The 18,290-nt window shown below is 37.1% G+C and overlaps 1 protein-coding gene across 1 annotated transcript in view; it reads right to left on the bottom strand.

The window, feature by feature from the left end:
- LOC586390 (mutS protein homolog 5-like) overlaps positions 1–17,352 on the bottom strand; it is a 90,324-nt gene extending 72,972 nt beyond the window's left edge. The window contains exon 1 of the mRNA XM_030996261.1: positions 17,227–17,352. Coding sequence (XP_030852121.1) covers positions 17,227–17,335 — 109 coding nt within the window. The 5' untranslated portion in view covers positions 17,336–17,352. The remainder of the gene's footprint in view (positions 1–17,226) is intronic.
- Between the last annotated feature and the right edge of the window lie 938 nt (positions 17,353–18,290).

Here is an 18,290-nt window from a genome sequence, read left to right as displayed (position 1 = left end):
TTGCCACCAAAATTTAATATCGTTTACCGGTATGCTTTTACTAGACATAAAAAAAAAAACTTGAATTTCTCCTTGGGAGTCAAAATGGACTATTTGATTTTGAAGCTGAATATCATGAAACAGTGTTTTAATCATTTTTTATATAAAATTGTATAAAAGAAAATTCATATCATAAAACCATCCAACCTATAAAATTGATGGAACATTCAGAGTTGGGGGGGGGGGGGGTATATCAAGTTTTCTTATCCTGTATCCAAAAACATGAAAAACTTGAAAAATGTATATGAGATTATTAACTGATATGAAGAATTTTCTATTACCGTAAATCTCCGTGTATAAGGCACACTTTTTTGCCGCCGGAAAAAATTGAAAGTCGGGGGTGCGCCTTATACACAGGTACAGATTTTTTTTTTTTTTTTTTTATTTTTTATTTATGGCGCTATGCCTGGCAATGTCTCTCAGCTCAGTAATCAGTGTGTTGACATACAACTCGGAAACTACAACAACATTAAAATTTGTCTGTCATCTTGGTTTGAAAGTTTTAGAGATATGAGTGTGAGGTATTGTGAATGGATATTTGAAAGCGTGTTCACTCGTCACACAACATAACTCTTATTTTTATTTTAGCTACGAGGAAGCAAGGTTGCACTGACAATAAAATACATGAAAGAAAGTATTCCCTTTTCGTTAATTTATTGGGTACTGAACAAAGCTGACAATGCACTTGCAAAGTGCAGTCAAGCAAAAGTAGCAGACTTGAAAATGTGAATATTGCACGTAGTTACATTATGATTAAGGATGAGAATGAACATGAATAAATGTGATGTACATAATGAATGAAAGCTTACGACAGAATAGAAAGGGCGTCGAAAGTCCAATGAAGATGAAGAGAGTTGAGAACGAAGGAAGGGGCTCACGCGATGATGTGCGGAGGCTTGAAGGCGGAGATGCAGCTTCGTTGTCGTGGCTGAAGAGCCGTGAAGAATCTCGACGCTGACGTCCGTGATGAAGATAGTGAAGAAGCTCTCAGGCGAGAAGAGAAGAGACGAGATGTGGCGCTCGACGACGGAACAGTGGGTCGTTCGATGTCGGGAGGCGAAGAGTAGAAACGTAGACATGCAAAGTCGGCACTGGTGCTGAGTAGTAATAGTTGCTCGTTTGATGCGCCGGACTTTGATGAAGAAATGTTTAGATGAGCTGCGGTGAAATGATGAGCTCGTGAGTGGAAAAAGCTACCGGAACGAAGAAACTGGCAGCTCCCAGCGGAGAGTCAGGCGCCATGTCGGTCCTGACTATAGCGTTCCACTGGGAGACTGCAGCCCGATGAACACGGCAGAAAAAGAGTTGACGTGCCGTAAAATAGATGACAGGCACAGAAGAATAGAGCCTGGAGAGGAAATTGCGGAGACGTCTTGACTCGACCAAGGTGAAAGCGGGAGTGGAGAAAAACCTCGTGGAGTTGAAAATACGCGGGGTGAACAGTGCGGAACCACGATGCGCGATTGGAAGGAAAAACACACGTGTTCCGAATAATGAATATAAATAAGTACCGCGATGGAAAAATACTGGAGACATGAATGTACGGCGAAAGTAGGGCGAATGTAAGTAGGGCGAATGTAAGAGCCGCTACATTACTCCCCTGCCAGAATTGAAGCTGTGTATGCAATACACAGATAAAAGGCGATAATATATAAATGAGCAAAGTACAAAATGTCACAAGAATCAATGGCTGATAAAAATGTAAAAGTGCATGTATTGTATAATATAGTGTATGCAGTAATTGACAACAGCCTAAGAAATGTACAAGCATGGCATGTTGAAAGAATGTAATACAACAAGCATGCACGGCTGTTTAGTTGCCATAAATAGACAGTAATGAATGACATGGTATGCATCGAATAACGTGTATAAATGCAAGAGCATAAAAAACAGTCGATACATAATCCAGAATGAAGACATTTTATAAAACATTGCTAAGTCCAAAAAGTCTGGGAATAATAAATTCGTACAACCAAGCTTCAAAGTAAACGAGGGGTCACCACTTTAGAGATAAAAGTGTGAGGTATTGTGAATGGATATTTGAAAGCGTGTTCACTCGTCACACAACATAACTCTTATTTTTATTTTAGCTACGAGGAAGCAAGGTTGCACTGACAATAAAATACATGAAAGAAAGTATTCCCTTTTCGTTAATTTATTGGGTACTGAACAAAGCTGACAATGCACTTGCAAAGTGCAGTCAAGCAAAAGTAGCAGACTTGAAAATGTGAATATTGCACGTAGTTACATTATGATTAAGGATGAGAATGAACATGAATAAATGTGATGTACATAATGAATGAAAGCTTACGACAGAATAGAAAGGGCGTCGAAAGTCCAATGAAGATGAAGAGAGTTGAGAACGAAGGAAGGGGCTCACGCGATGATGTGCGGAGGCTTGAAGGCGGAGATGCAGCTTCGTTGTCGTGGCTGAAGAGCCGTGAAGAATCTCGACGCTGACGTCCGTGATGAAGATAGTGAAGAAGCTCTCAGGCGAGAAGAGAAGAGACGAGATGTGGCGCTCGACGACGGAACAGTGGGTCGTTCGATGTCGGGAGGCGAAGAGTAGAAACGTAGACATGCAAAGTCGGCACTGGTGCTGAGTAGTAATAGTTGCTCGTTTGATGCGCCGGACTTTGATGAAGAAATGTTTAGATGAGCTGCGGTGAAATGATGAGCTCGTGAGTGGAAAAAGCTACCGGAACGAAGAAACTGGCAGCTCCCAGCGGAGAGTCAGGCGCCATGTCGGTCCTGACTATAGCGTTCCACTGGGAGACTGCAGCCCGATGAACACGGCAGAAAAAGAGTTGACGTGCCGTAAAATAGATGACAGGCACAGAAGAATAGAGCCTGGAGAGGAAATTGCGGAGACGTCTTGACTCGACCAAGGTGAAAGCGGGAGTGGAGAAAAACCTCGTGGAGTTGAAAATACGCGGGGTGAACAGTGCGGAACCACGATGCGCGATTGGAAGGAAAAACACACGTGTTCCGAATAATGAATATAAATAAGTACCGCGATGGAAAAATACTGGAGACATGAATGTACGGCGAAAGTAGGGCGAATGTAAGTAGGGCGAATGTAAGAGCCGCTACAAAGTAATCTTTCTAATAGATCTCAATATGTAGTTTATAATAATAATTCCTCAACTTTTTTATATAACAAATGGTGTACCACAAGGTTCTATCCTAGGACCTAGGTACTCTATTGTTTTTAATTTACATTAATGATCTTACACATTCTTCTAAAAACGACATTGTTACTATTATTTGTGACAAGTTTACAAGCACAAATCAGCGCCTTTAACTGCACCTCGATGTTAAATGAAGGTCCTTCCCTGCGTGGGTTTTCGGCAACAAAACAACAACAACAAAACAAAAAAAAACATTTTTTTTCCCCCCCCCCCTCCCCAAAATAGGGGTGCGCCTTATACACAGGTGCGCCTTATACACAGAGATTTACAGTAATTTTTGTATTCATTCTAGAATTTTCTATCTTGCTAAAATGGTTAAAATGGATATTCATGAATTAACAATTTGCTCATATTTCAATGCTTTCATACTTAATTAACACTCTATTAGGATTTATTTCCTTATTTGACAATGTAAAACATGAAGACAAGCAGTATTCTCTTTTCATTTATCTCCTTCACCTAAGTGTTTGGAAACAATAGCCAGTACATTCAAAGCGAATATTAGTACAAGGAAGTGGAAGGAGCATAAGAATGAAATTCAATAAGAATGAAATTCAATACGAATGAAAGTTTAGATGTCTTGATGAGTATTTAAGTACCTTGGGAGTGTCTTAGCTGATCTACTATTCAGACATTTTTGATGTTATTTATTCTATACTTGAAGGAGAGTTTTCATATTAGATTTTACAGTAAATTTATATAATGAGGTTGAACTACTTTAATCAAATAAAAAGGGATTAAACATTATATATTTCAATAGAAGACTGTGGGCGGGAGGTGGGATAGGCGCACACTTAACAAGTCTGAACATCCTCTGGATTAACCACTTCATTTCATCACATGATTATTCAAGACTTGCAGGACTAGGAAAAAAACATGTTTTGATTTTTATGGGTGGGCAGGTTCATTTCTTTTTTCCGTTCTACTTTTCTTAGGCTTTTTTCTTCTTTTCTTTCTGTTCTTTCCTTTTCCGCTCAATGTTTTTGAAGTACTTTAATAAGAGTAGGTCCTCAATTCAAAGAGTAATTATAGAACAAAGGATATAATTTAAGAAATTTGTAAGCAATCTTATAAGATAATGATTGAAGTTCATTTCATTTCATTACATCACATCACATGGTTTTCCACACATGTGAGAAAGTTACAATTTCATTGATTTCAATAGCTCTTTTCCGTTGTTTCATTTTCTTTGCAAACACTTCAATTTCCACATGACAAAATCAATCATGAATAATTACCATTTAAAGATGAAGTTGAGTTCTGGTCATGCGATTGCATTGGGAAAGAAACGGTGTGGAACCAACCAGAAATGATTGATCATCTAGCATATAAGAATTTGTGTGTATTGCAAGGTTCTGGAATCATCAAAATGATAAGAAATTTGGCCAAGTCTTGGTAAAATTACAAACACTTGCACAGAAAGATGTATATGGGACTACATGAACACGTGGCGTAAAAAGCCGGCCCCCGATTTTTACGATGTTACATGCATATTTAGAATATGAAGGCATTTGAAGAGCCATGCTTTTCAGGGAACATGTCTTAACTGATGTTCTTCCATACTTGCATAATAAGAATGAGTAATATTCACAAATTATTTTTCACCTCTTCCCAGAACTCAACCTTCTCTTTAAAAGAAAGTTTCAACCTTGCACGAGGCATGGAAGTACTTGAGGTACTTGATGTATCTAACATAGTAAATTGGTTTTTAGTGATCAAACATCAATGTGGCTATGTAGGCCTACACCAGTGATATCACATATTATAATGACGGCTCAGTAAATGGTCCAAATATTTAACATTCATGGGTAAATATGTGAGTTTTGTGAAGGTTATATGTTTTATTTTCAAAGGAGTCTTCCTAAATATAGGTAGATTTCCCTATTTGCACTTGTTAGATTTGGAGATTCAGCAAAAAAATATTAAGATTAAGAATTTTCAATAAATGTTTTGTCAGACAACCCATTGACTACTGGATGAGAATAAAAATTGAGTAAATACCTGGATAAACAGTTGTACAATTTACTTGAAATAAGAACTATTATAAAAACCAAACATTGCATGTCGCTTCATTTACCGGTACAATAAATTAACAGAGTTATAGAATATCAAAAAAATTGCTCGATTATTATTTTCCTGCACAAACTAATGGAAGCTATTACCTGAATTAAAGATGAACTACTCATAAAGGATGGGTAATGTGTAATTGTTGGTTTCTTGCCATTTGGTCTACAACAAGTTTGTATACTACCCAATTTGTCTGTTTCAATATGATTTACATCACATGGTCTAATAATCACTTAATCATAAATAATTATAATCAAATGATTATTAGACCTTGTGGATGGTGGATGAAATGGGCAATAGACAAACTGGGAATTAGACTAAATGGTTATTAGACTAAATGGACAATAGACCGAATTAGTAGTAGACTTATTGGAGATTAGACCAAATGAAAATTACCGGTAGACTGAATGGATGTTAGTCTAAATGGTTGATAGACCAAATGATAAGCAGACAAAATAATTTTTAGATCATGTGGATAGTAGACGAGCTGGGTGTAGACTGTAGACCATATGAGAATATACTAATCGGGTAGTAGACGAACTCGCTTTGGACCAAACAGCAATTCACCTAATCCTTAACGTTTGACATTAAAGAATAAATGATTTCCATTACGATGTGGAAGGGAACAATAAATGGTTTAATTGACAATAAATGTTTCCATATTTGGAGTTTGAAGCAATGATGAATTACTTCCCACTTCTAAAAGGAAGCTGTGAAGTGGGGTGGTTAAAAGTAATGGAGTATATAAAAGGAAGTATGAAGTTAAAAGGATGCATGTCACAAGTTCTGGTGTTACTAGTAAATAATTTGTCGATTGCGACATTCACGTGTGTTATTCTTTGATGTACGTCAGTGTAGATGCGATTGCATTAATTTCTTTATCTTACTCATTTGAACTGGGATTTAACAACTTCACATAAATCAAAAAATTAAAGACACAAACAAGATTTGGGGGAGTAGCATATTAATTAAATAGAAACCTTGGTGTAAATTAACTGAAAATCCAAGAAAATAACATATTTTGATTACAGATTTCTGACTAAAATTATTAGAATACCAGTAATCTTTGGTGTAGGAATACAATTTTCAAGGTCATTTGAAAGAAAATGTTTGGTAGGGGAAATAATTGACATATGAAAATATGTACAAAATATAAAAGAATTAATTTAGTTTTGACAATCGTTCTTAGGATAATTGCAAGCATCTGATTGTTCTCTCTGATAAAACCTGAAACTTTAAAAGAAAATGGGGTGGGTTGTTTTCACACGGCCGGTTATAGATGCTGAGCCTTTAGGACAGCACACATGAACACGCCCTTCCACAGAGTTCAAATGAAAAGAAGTAGTGGTATCAATGACAAGATGTGAGAACACACCCTTCTACAGTCTCAGGGCTGCCAACTCTCACGCAATCTGCGTGAGTCTCACGCAATTCAACCCATTCTCAAGCTCTCACGCTGATCATAGGATCTCTCACGCTGAACCCCGAAAATAGAAACTAAAAAAAAAAAATGTCTATTATATCGGATATTCAATATCCCTGCCGAAAGTTTCAACATTTTTTTAACCACACGTGCGCAAAGCTAAACCATTAATGCAAATTGGTTTCGGTTTGCCGCGCAAAGACAAGATAGTGAATTGCGATTGGCTTATCCTGCGTGTGCGAGGAGTGACGTCGTCACTTTACTATGACGCGGGGTTTTTGTGCGCGACACTAAAACAAGCGAGTGGCGCCTGTCATCGCTGTACATATCGCAGCGCGCCCGGCCGGCCCGGGTGGCTCACAGTGTTTGCGATCGGATAAAGTCGTCAGGCTTCAGCCGGTACAGGTGAGTTTAAACTCTTGTCTTACGATCTGCGTTAGATGTTAAAGTATTTTATTTATCTGTGTTGACGTTGGGGCGTATTCAAGAGCCTATAATTTCGTAAATTGGTATCTTAAACTCAATTTTAGTGCATAATTGACAATTTAATTAGTGCTTTTTAAGTTTTACAGTCAATATGATGGGATCTAGTACAAAGTGTCTGCTTAGTCCCACAAGTAGAAAATTTTGTGGTAGACCGTAATTTGTTAGGTCTTCTTCACAGATGGGAGGCTGGGGGTCATTCCACACAAAAAACAACAAAAAAGTTCCAAAACCAATAAAAAAAAAAAAAGGAAAAAAAGGGGGGAAAAGAAAGAAAAGGAAAGGAAAAAGGGTGAGATAATTAAGAATTAAGAAGTCATTTTCTGAATTTTATACCAACATCTAACTTTTTGTTAGATTAGTCTTAGATCTAGACTCTATCTTAGATCTAGACTAACCCAAAATTAAATTTTCATTTTGAAAAGATCAAAAATTTTGCTCGCTCGCTCGGGATTTTAAAGAAATTTTGCCACATACAGTACACCATGTTTTGCCCCTCAATTTTTGTTTGGCCCATTACGCCACTGCCACTGCCCCACTGGTCTTCTAAATTTTTTATTAAGTGCCCTCAAACTCGACCCTTTACGTTTTCTCTTTTATATGATGAGTTAGAGTCAGGGGTCAGCATAGCCTTCTCTTGGCCCTTCAGCAGGTTAAAAACTTGTTGATTTATTAAATCAAGGTCGGCTTAGACTAGATCATAGTAGATGGGGGGGGGGGGGCTGGAGGGGAGATTTTAGTTGGGGCGGGGGGGGGGGGAGCAAGTAACACGACTAATTGACAATAAAAAAGGACTAAACAATACCTGATACCTGGAATACTTTATTTCACGTAGATCATTGGATGTCACAAGTAAGCGAGACCCGAATCTAGAAGAGATGATGCAGATGCCGATGGACATAGATACTGACAGCGACTCTGGTGATGATGGCATCAACGTTCAGCCTCAGGCGGTCGTTCCTGTCAAGAAGGCCAAGGTGACCGGGTCCAAACGGAAAGGTGCGGCCACCTACAAATCGTCATTCAAACGTGAGTGGACGATTATATGGCCATTTATAACGATGGGGGCCACGGCAGGTTATTTCAGATGCAATGTCTGCAATCAGGAGGGTTCCTGTAGGCATCAAGGCCTAAGTGACATCAAGCGCCACATCAGCAGTAAGGGGCACAAAGATAGGGAGACTCTTCAGAAAACTACCCGAAGTATAGCTCTTTTCACACATAGCATCAAGGAAATGTCGAGCGCAGAGACCAAGGCAAGTATCAAATAATATATGATTGATGATATTTTTATTCATTCTTGCATCAATTATTGTTCATGGACATAAATTAATCCTAATAATCCCGAGAAATTTTGAGTCTTGTCAGTGGGGGGGGGGGGGGGGGGGGGGTCCATCAAATGGAGAGCACAAATTTTTCCACACTCAATTGGTTTTAAATGGTTTGATGCCTTATAAAATAAATATGCAGAAATATAAATGAAATAAAAGTGGTTTATTGTGATAAGTGATAAGTGGTTGATTGCAGTTTCCCAAAATGTTATGCACTTTGAAGAAGTTTTATCTCATTGCACTGATAGTGTCTAATATATATATATTTATATATATATATCTATCTTTCCAGATCCGCAGAGCAGAAATCAAAATGGCCATGTCATTGGTGGAGCACAACGTACCGCTGGCCTTCTCGGATCACTTGAGCCCACTTATTAAAGAGTGCTTTCCAGACTCCCCCACGGCCGCAGGATACCGATCGGCGCGTACCAAGACTACGTGCATTGTTAACGGGGCACTGGCTCCATATTTCCATCAGCAGCTGGTGAAGCAGCTACGAGAGCAGCCGTTCTCCCTGTCGACAGATGGTTCAAATGACACTGGTAACCTTACACATTATATAAATTTAAGATTTGAAGTGATATAAAACACCATAGAATCAAAATGAAAGCCTTCATTTAATATTTAAAAAATCAAAAAAAACATTGACATCGACAATTATTATTCTCACGTTAAAAAGACATATTTTGATATACTTTCAACGACCAAATAAGTGATTGTTGTAAAATACGATTCAAATAGATATTTTTCCTGAAAGCAAATCCACCGACAGCCATACTCAAAAGAAAATTTACAAGTATAGTAGATTATTATTCAATCCTGAAACTCATACAACTAATAAAACTTTTCTTTTGTCTCATTTCAGGCTTGGAAAAGATGAACCCTTTGACTGTCAAGCTTTTTGACATTAATCAAGGAGTAGTGTACCGATTTCTGGACATGTGCACAACAAGTGGCTCAGCTGCTGCGACAGCACAAACCATTTTCAGTAAGATGGACGAGGTGTTCTCAAAGGAGGAGATTCCTTGGCGTAATTGTATTGCCCTGTCTCTTGACAATGCGAGTGTCAACATGGGAGTGAGGAATTCCATTAAATCCAGAGTGCTGCACGTTAACCCCGATGTTTACGTCCATGGCTGTCCAGCTCACATGGTCCATAACAACGCACATGCGGCTGGAAATGCCTATGCAAAGGTAATTATTTGTTTTTTATTTGACTTCATATAAAAGGTGTGTGGCATGTGTAAACATATCATCTAAATTATATCTATAATACAATAGTTTCATTCAATTTTGTTTGCTCTTTTATAAGTTACAGTAATAAACATTTGCCAACAAATTAAACAACTTTAGATTTTATTGCAATGGAATGAATGTATCATGTGACAATGATTAAGATTGAACACACATGAGTCATTAGATGAATATGAATTAATTTCTACTCATTGCTATGTTGCAGGTGACAAAATTTGAAGTGGAAGATATGGCAGTAGATCTGGCCTATTGGTTCAAGGGAAGCATGAAGAGGAAGGCTGGACTTGAGGGTAAGCTAGAGACAGAATTCTCCAACACTATATTTTTAGTTCAGTTCATTTTATTTTCCACAATCAAGTAAAAGAAATTTAAAGATACAAAACAAGATAAAAATACAATATCTATAAAATATAAACACTCTTGAAACAATAAGTTAATATAAGAGCAAGGTACGTATCAAAACAACATATTATCAACAAGCAAAATCCTAGTAATTTTGAATCTCCTATTTTCTCCACCAGAATTTTGCCAGTTTTGCGACACCCAGTACATGGCGGTTGTAAACTATGTTCAAACAAGATGGCTGAGTCTTGAAAAGGCAGTTAATCGGACCTTGAAACTCTACACTTCACTGGCAAGCTACTTCAAATCGAACAGTGAGTACATTAAAATTTATCAACCATCATACATGTATATTTTTCTTCTATATGTTGGTACAGATGAAATATATATATATATATATATACATGTATTAACGTTCAACACTATCAATCATAATTTATTGAGGGTTTACATGCCTACGGGCAACAGGGAAGAACTTCCCTTTTGTGAATCCTGACCCACATACCACTCTGACTTATCTTCCTCTATTTTATATCTTTTACTTTGTATGTACATATTTTTAAGGTCGAATGAAAATAATAATAATCCACCTTTATAATATTAATGCTACATGTATTATTTTTTATTTTTCTTCTTTAAAGTGATTTCATACAGCCATAACACTATTTGTTATCTTTTGGCAGATGACAGCCAGGCTCGCTTCAAGCGGCTACAAGAACTATTCTCCAACCCAATGACGGAGCTTCACCTTATGTTTTACCAGGCAACTTTGCCAACATTCACCGATTTCAACCTTCTGCTCCAACGGCAATGCTTCTCCGTACATCTTTTGCACAAACAGGTGTGTAGGCTGCAATTTATCTGAAAATAAACAATAAATTAAAACTTTCTCAATTTTGTTCACATGAATACATATAAAAACTTAGAAGGCAGTCAAAGATTTATAAGTACACATTATTTCAAAACATCTATCGAGACTTATCTTTTTTCATATGATTGTTGTAGCGTAATGTAGTTTAATTCAATAGTAAGACATCATGTAATGATATGTAATGTAATCTAATTTCACGTGATATTAAGTAGAATGCAATGCAATATAGATTTAATGTATAGTATAATGTAGCATAATATTTAGTATAATGTAGAATAATATTGTATTATTCGTTCAATTTTTTATGTAATAAATAATTCATTTGTAAAGCGCATAGAGATCATGAATATAATGCGCTAATATAAGTACTATATTATTATTATTATTATTGTTGTTGTATATATTGAGATTAATTTTGTATTATAATCCACAGATGCATTTGTACATCCGGAAGCTTATGAGCAAGTTCATGAAACCTGAGAAAATCAAGGACATCAGAGTGTCAGACATCCAGTACAAAGCAGAGGAGAACCAGCTGCCTGGTATGTACCTTGTTTTCTGTCATGATGTACACTTACAAACATGCACATAAATGGCTAACCTTCTAAACTCAACATGACTGTTATTTCATCACAATGAAGGACCATTGCAATTCTAACTGAGATACATTGAAATTAAATGATCATTGTAACACAAAATAAATATTTTGTATAATGTGCGTGGAATTATTCAATTGCAAATAGTGCTAAATAAAAGTTCATTGCTTACTTATTGTCAATGCAGACAGCAAGCTCACTATTGGGTTTACTACTCGCGGGACATTAAACCGACTGTTGGAAGGTGGCGACAACAGTGAAACGCAGGTTAAAAAGTTCCTTGGTGGTGTAAGGAGCTTCTTCTGTGAGGCAGTTTCATACGCCCTCTCACGTCTCCCCCTTGATGAGCCGGTCCTACAACATGCTACCTTCGTTGACTGGCACCAGAAGATGGAAGCGTCAATTGATGATGTGCTCTTCTTCATTGACAGGTATGTCAATATTGCCATATAAAAAATGCAGAGATGCCTGTCTTAGTCTTTAATTTTGAATCAAATCAGTCTATGATTTGAATCTTGAGGTGATATTGTTACTTCAGATCTGAGATTTTTTGCATTTCATTTCTTTTTTATTTTAGGTTCCAGCATCTACTGCCGTTTAATAGTCCACAAGATCAGGACAAGGTGCAAGAAGAGTTTACGGACTATCAGATGATGGATGAGGTGTCTTCCAGGCAGTGGAAGGAGTTTACTTCTACAGATGCAGAAGCTGAATTTCTTAGAATTGACAAGCTCTGGGTCCACCTTTTTTCGCTGAAGAACGAGGTAACTGGGCAGCCGAGGTTCTTGAGGCTCGCTAAGGTGGCTCAGCTGGTGCTCTGTCTTCCCCACAGCAATGCTGATGCTGAGAGGGTTTTTTCGTCCATCGGTCTAAACAAGACAGACACCAGGAATGCCCTCCACTTAAATGGAACGCTCAGCTCCATCATGACAATCAAGATGGCAGCATCGGAGCCCCGTTGCAGGTTTGAACCACCAGCAGAGGTACTGAGGGCATCGCGGAGCGCAACCTCCAGTTACAACAAATCCCACTAGACTAACTGGATGAGAGGAAAAAGTAAATGGCTTTGCTAATTGACACCCAGTATGGACAGACATCATAATGATCACTTGTTCTAGTATCATCTTGGGAAGCTGCAGCCCAGCCTTGCTTTAAGTTTGAGCTACCAGCAGAGAGTAAGGTCATCCTGAAATGCAAATTATCTCAAGATTAACTGGATGAGAGGTATACTTATTTTTAAGAATGAATGACACCCAGTATGGACAGACATCATAATGATCACTTGTTCTAGTATCATCTTGGGAAGCAGCAGTCCAGCCTTATCTCAAGATTAACTGGATGAGAGGTATACTTATTTTGAAGAATGAAAATTGTGCAGTATGATTTATTTATTTTTAGTATTTGTTATATATTCATTATATATCTATTTATTAATTTTTATATTATTTTTATATATTATATATCTATTTATTATTTTCAGTATGCATGTTCCTGTTGAGTGAGGATTTGTCCATTTTGTTACAGATAATCATAGGTTGAGGTTCAACTGCTAAGCTTATAAAGAAAGTTGATTTGGAATAATGCACTTACAAATGTGGAAGTTTGTATTTTTTCAAGGTCAGTGTACTTCGTGAAATCAATTAACCTATTTGAATCCTGCCTTATGTATTTGTGGAATCAGGGTTAAAGTATGCACCAGATTGCACCATTTCAATTGCAAAATTGTAAAAGCTCCCTACCCTGGAAGGGGGGACACCCCCCTTCCACACCATCCCCCCCTCGGGCGCTTCGCGCCCTCGGGCTTGGTCGCTCCGCTCCCTCGCATTGTCTCACTCCAAACTCTTTCCAAAGGTTGGCAGCCCTGCAGTCTTCAAATGAAAAGAAGAAGTGGTATCAATGATAAGATGTGTAAACACACCCTTCCACAGAGTTCAAATAAAAAGAGGTACTGATATCAATGATAGGATGTGTGAACACACCCTTCCTCAGTGTTCAAATGAAAAGAAGTATTGGTATCAATGATAGGATGTGTGAACACACCCTTCCACAGAGCTCAAATGAAAAGAAGTATTAGTATCAATGATAGGATGTGTGAACACACCCTTCCACAGTGTTCAAATGAAAATGAGTAGTGGTATCACTGATAGGATGTGTGAACAGACCCTTCCACAGTGTTCAAATGAAAAGAAGTAGTGGTATCAATGACAGAATGTGTGAACAAACCTCCACTGGGAGACGGAGCTGTGCATTATTAGGGAAGGAATTCCTGGGAGACGAATTGATCGGTTCTGAGACGGCAGCGGGCAAAACTTCAAAGAGGATAACGTTCTACGGGTGTAATTGACAAATCAATTAACAACGTGACATATGGACCATCCTCAATACTTCCAAGATATTCTATAGCAGGGTGTATCTATATCACATATGCTGAGAGCTAAGATACACTAGGCGCGTTTTCATTGTCTCGAAATTGCCAAATAGGCCGCTATTTCTGATTTGGGAAATAATCCCGAAGTTACAAATCGCGTCTTCATCAACTCGAGATTCGACCTTGAAACTTGAGACTCGACCTCGAGGAATTAGCTCGAGATATTTTGCAAACTATCCCAAGATATCTTGGGATGACAATCCCGATCAAATATCCCGCTAATTGCTACTTCGGTCTGATGAGAACGCAAATTGGCTGGATAGTTTACGATCGGGATGGTTCAAATAGCTGGATATATGACAATCTTGATATAGTGAAGACAGGCCTACTGTGTAAGATACCATTATTTCATTTGCTGAGTTAACGCTCTTCTGGCTCTTAACATATAGTCTCATCTTACTATTACATCTTGTGCTGGGAATAGGAATGATATCATCTGGATGTTGCGCAATGCTTGCACTGGAAGGTTCTTCCTTGGTGGTAGGAGGAATGACATGAAATTGATGAGATGTAATCGACGAGATGAGATGTAATTGACGAGAGGAGAAAGGTCTTAAAGTCTTAAGGTCTTTAAGAGCCAGAGAGCATATACATGTAGCTCTTTATTCTTACACAGAGTTAATAGCTCTTTACAGACTGGTTTCCTTTGGTATTTTTGTATTAATAAAAGATTAACTTACTATTTAGCTGAGGGACAGAGTTAAAATCCTGCTTAGTTTTTTAGTTGGTTGCCACTACTTCACAAACTAACCACACCTTGTTTAATACACAATATTTCAGAGGTGTTTTTTTTAAGGTTCAAAATTTGGTTCTTGAGACATTTCTATAACGAGTCTTATACCTGTAATTTCTTATATTGACCTCAATGACCTTTGAACTTTGAACTACTTACTCTAAAATACAATTTAATCGTATTCATATGGTGATACACACTGTCACCAAGTATGACAGTTTGCGAACGTATGGACAGACGGAAGGACAACCTGAAAACATAATGCCCCCTGCACCACCTTTGGTGTATGGAGACATACAAAAATAAAACACTGACACTTTGTAAAGTACAGATTTTAACAAACTCTCACCAAACAAATGGTTTCACTATCAGGACACTTAATCTCCAAAACGCAGGAAATACCTTTTTACCCCATACAGGATCAAACTGTCAATACGTTTCCCCCTTTCCAATTAGCATGTAACAAGAAGACGGAATAATAGGTGTCATCTGCACTCTTTAAAGGTTCTTTTCCCCCTCTTATGTTTGTCCTGTAATTGTTGAATTCCTGGCTCATGCTCTTTTTAGCTGACAAAAAGGGGTAGTTTTAATTAAGACTGAATGCCACAATGCCTCCATAACAAAGCCGCAAATTGTCCTTTGGCATGTACCGTATCAATTGGCTTGTTTGGGCATATAGACTTTTACATGCACATGTATGAGTGTAGAATTTGTGTGCATTTTTATCCATAGAAATAATGTTTTGATCCCAATTTATGTTAATAATTTACATTCTTGATTTATTTTATTCATCATACATTGTCTTCATATATTATTTTGCTCTTTTTCCTTGTTATTGTATTGACTGTAACTCTTTTTACCATTTCATAAATGTTAATACTTTCACGTTTTTTAACATCAGGACCAAGATGGAAAACAGTAACATTCTGATCTTCTATATCCATTATAAATATTTTTAAATGAACAGATGAAATATATAACCTACATTTCTTTACAATTTCATCTTTCTGCCTATTTTCCCTCTTGCTCCTTTATTTCTTTGGAATTCATAACTTTTTACTCCTCACTCCCCTATCCTCTCCTTTTCTTTCTTTTCCCATCTCTATTAAAGCCCTTGCACCTCTACTTCTCATACCACATTCCTTTCGCCTCTGTCTGGTGTTTGGTTCTTCACAAAAATGAAATCATGAGACTGGATGTCCAATCAATAACCCTTAATTACACTGTTCCCACATAAACATCATTTATGTATTTACACAACATACTCCAACAGACCATGAAGGCTTGAGGTTAAAGGTAAAGACCAGTTTTGGAAACGCCCCCTCTCAACCTTTAGTGATTGATTCCACACCGTTTCTTTCACAATGCAATCGCATGACCAGAACTGGTCTTTATCTTTAAAGATGAGTATTGGTTAAGTGATTACATCGTGTAAGAAACTGTCTAGAAGCAATTGGAAAAGTTTGGTTTTGTTGTACATAGGAATTGATGAAGATTGTGAGGTTTTGGAATGGTCACAATGAAAAGAAATTGAATCAATCCTGCTGAGAATCACATACACTGCACATAGATATGGGTATATGGGACTACACACAAATATGGCATGAAAGTTTGATCCAAACTTGTCTGCTATTTCTCATCAAATATTTAATATGAGGGTATTTGAAGAACAATCCTTTTCAGGCAACATTTTTTCACTAGATGTTACTCTCCCAAACTTATGAAAATAGAATTAGAAAGGATACAAACTATTTTTCATCTTTTAGCAGAACCTAACCTTCTCTTTAAGATTCGAAGAAGCCTCAAGACATTCTGAGAGGACATCCTCATCACAGCAGCTTGTGTTTGAGGAGAGGAAGAAGACATAATGGAGGCTTTTCCTCGAGACAAAGGGACAAGCTAATTGAATTACACCCAGGTGTGTTTGCCTAATTCAACATGTTTATACCTTGTAAAAAAAAAGAGCATCACACAAACATTTGCAAGATATCTATTTTGCCTAGATTCCTGAATTCATGAAGCTTGCTCTCTTAGCAAAAAAGCGTATCATTTGAAATTTGCGGGACAGCAAAAGGAATATTAAAATCACTAATGTCATTTTCTTTACATGGTATCTTCATAGCATTTCAGAAAACTGATAAAAAGAAAAATCAAACGTAAGTAGAATTTTACATTGTTGATTTCAAAAAGTGGTAAGGTACTCATCCTCCTGAAATAAGGATAGGTACTAGAAAATGTCTGAAAACGAAATCAACATGATCACCTTATTTTAAAAGGAGAAAACTTATATTATGGCCATGATTATTATATCCAGTAAACAAAAAATAGATGTTACCTTAGGGATAACTACAACACATAATTCAAGGAGAAACCAGTTTCTGTTGAAGGGCTCTATGCCTAGATACAAAAGCTTTGTCTAGTTTAAATAGCCCTTCAAAAACAAACTGAAGTTTGTATGTACACACCTTTTTTCAGCAGTGAATAGTTGTTTGTTTCCATGGTATCATTCATGATATAGATCTCAGCTGTCTCTGAGCTGTAGTAAGCCACGCCCAGCGTCCCATCATGCCACATTACACTCAGGTAGATCTAAGTGATAACATAAAAAAAAAGACAAAAGATATAATAAAATAGTCTTAAAGTAGAAATGAAACATTCAGTTGATTTAAAGCTTCTTTTTTTAATACAAGAGTATAGATGATGCTGGGTGACAGAACTGAAGTTATCTGAACATGTTAGTAAATTTGTTATGAATGTGGATGACTTTATTATGATTTTTTTTTTAAGCGACCATTTCAGGACAACTTAAATAAAAATCTAAATGCATGCATTATTTCATAAAACTCTGTTTTAAAAGTCAGTTTTCATATCCCATTCCTTGAGGGGAGTTCTTAAACATTATCTCTCATGTGCCTTACCACTGTGTTTAAATACAACTTTTTAAATTGATGCATAGAGAAAGGACACACCATCTTTGAGTCTAGTTTTGAAAGGGTTCATAAGACCTTTTCTATGATTGAACTATCTGCTGAGAGCATAACATTAGCACCCTCCTGGCTCTCAACTGATACACCATGCATATACAGGTATGTGTGGATTGAAAGAGATGATAAGACCCTGTTCATGATTAAAACCTCTGCTAAGAGCCAGAACAGCATTACCTCATATACATTTCGTAATGTTAATGCCGTTCTTGCTTACAACAACAAAACACAAATCTACATAAATCTAAATACAGAGTTTGAAAGGTTTAATATGACTTTGTCTGTGATTATATCCTCTGCTACGAGCCAGGACAACTCTAACTTATATACTTTTATAATGTTAATGCCGTTCTTGCTTACAACACCAAAACACAAATCTACATAACGTCGGTGGGGTGACAAAACCTTGTATCTCAAAAATTATGAATTTTCAGAAGAGCGAAAAAACTTTCCTGTCTCAACAAATTTAGTGCTGTGACACCGTCCTTTCTTTTTAAAACTGGAATATTTATACAATTTTTAATGTCATTGTTGAAATACAGTAA

This window comes from Strongylocentrotus purpuratus, unplaced genomic scaffold (assembly GCF_000002235.5).
Source record: "Strongylocentrotus purpuratus isolate Spur 01 unplaced genomic scaffold, Spur_5.0 spur5_scaffold_3, whole genome shotgun sequence".
NCBI lineage: Eukaryota > Metazoa > Echinodermata > Echinoidea > Camarodonta > Strongylocentrotidae > Strongylocentrotus > Strongylocentrotus purpuratus.
This window is presented reverse-complemented; position numbering and strand designations above follow the sequence as displayed.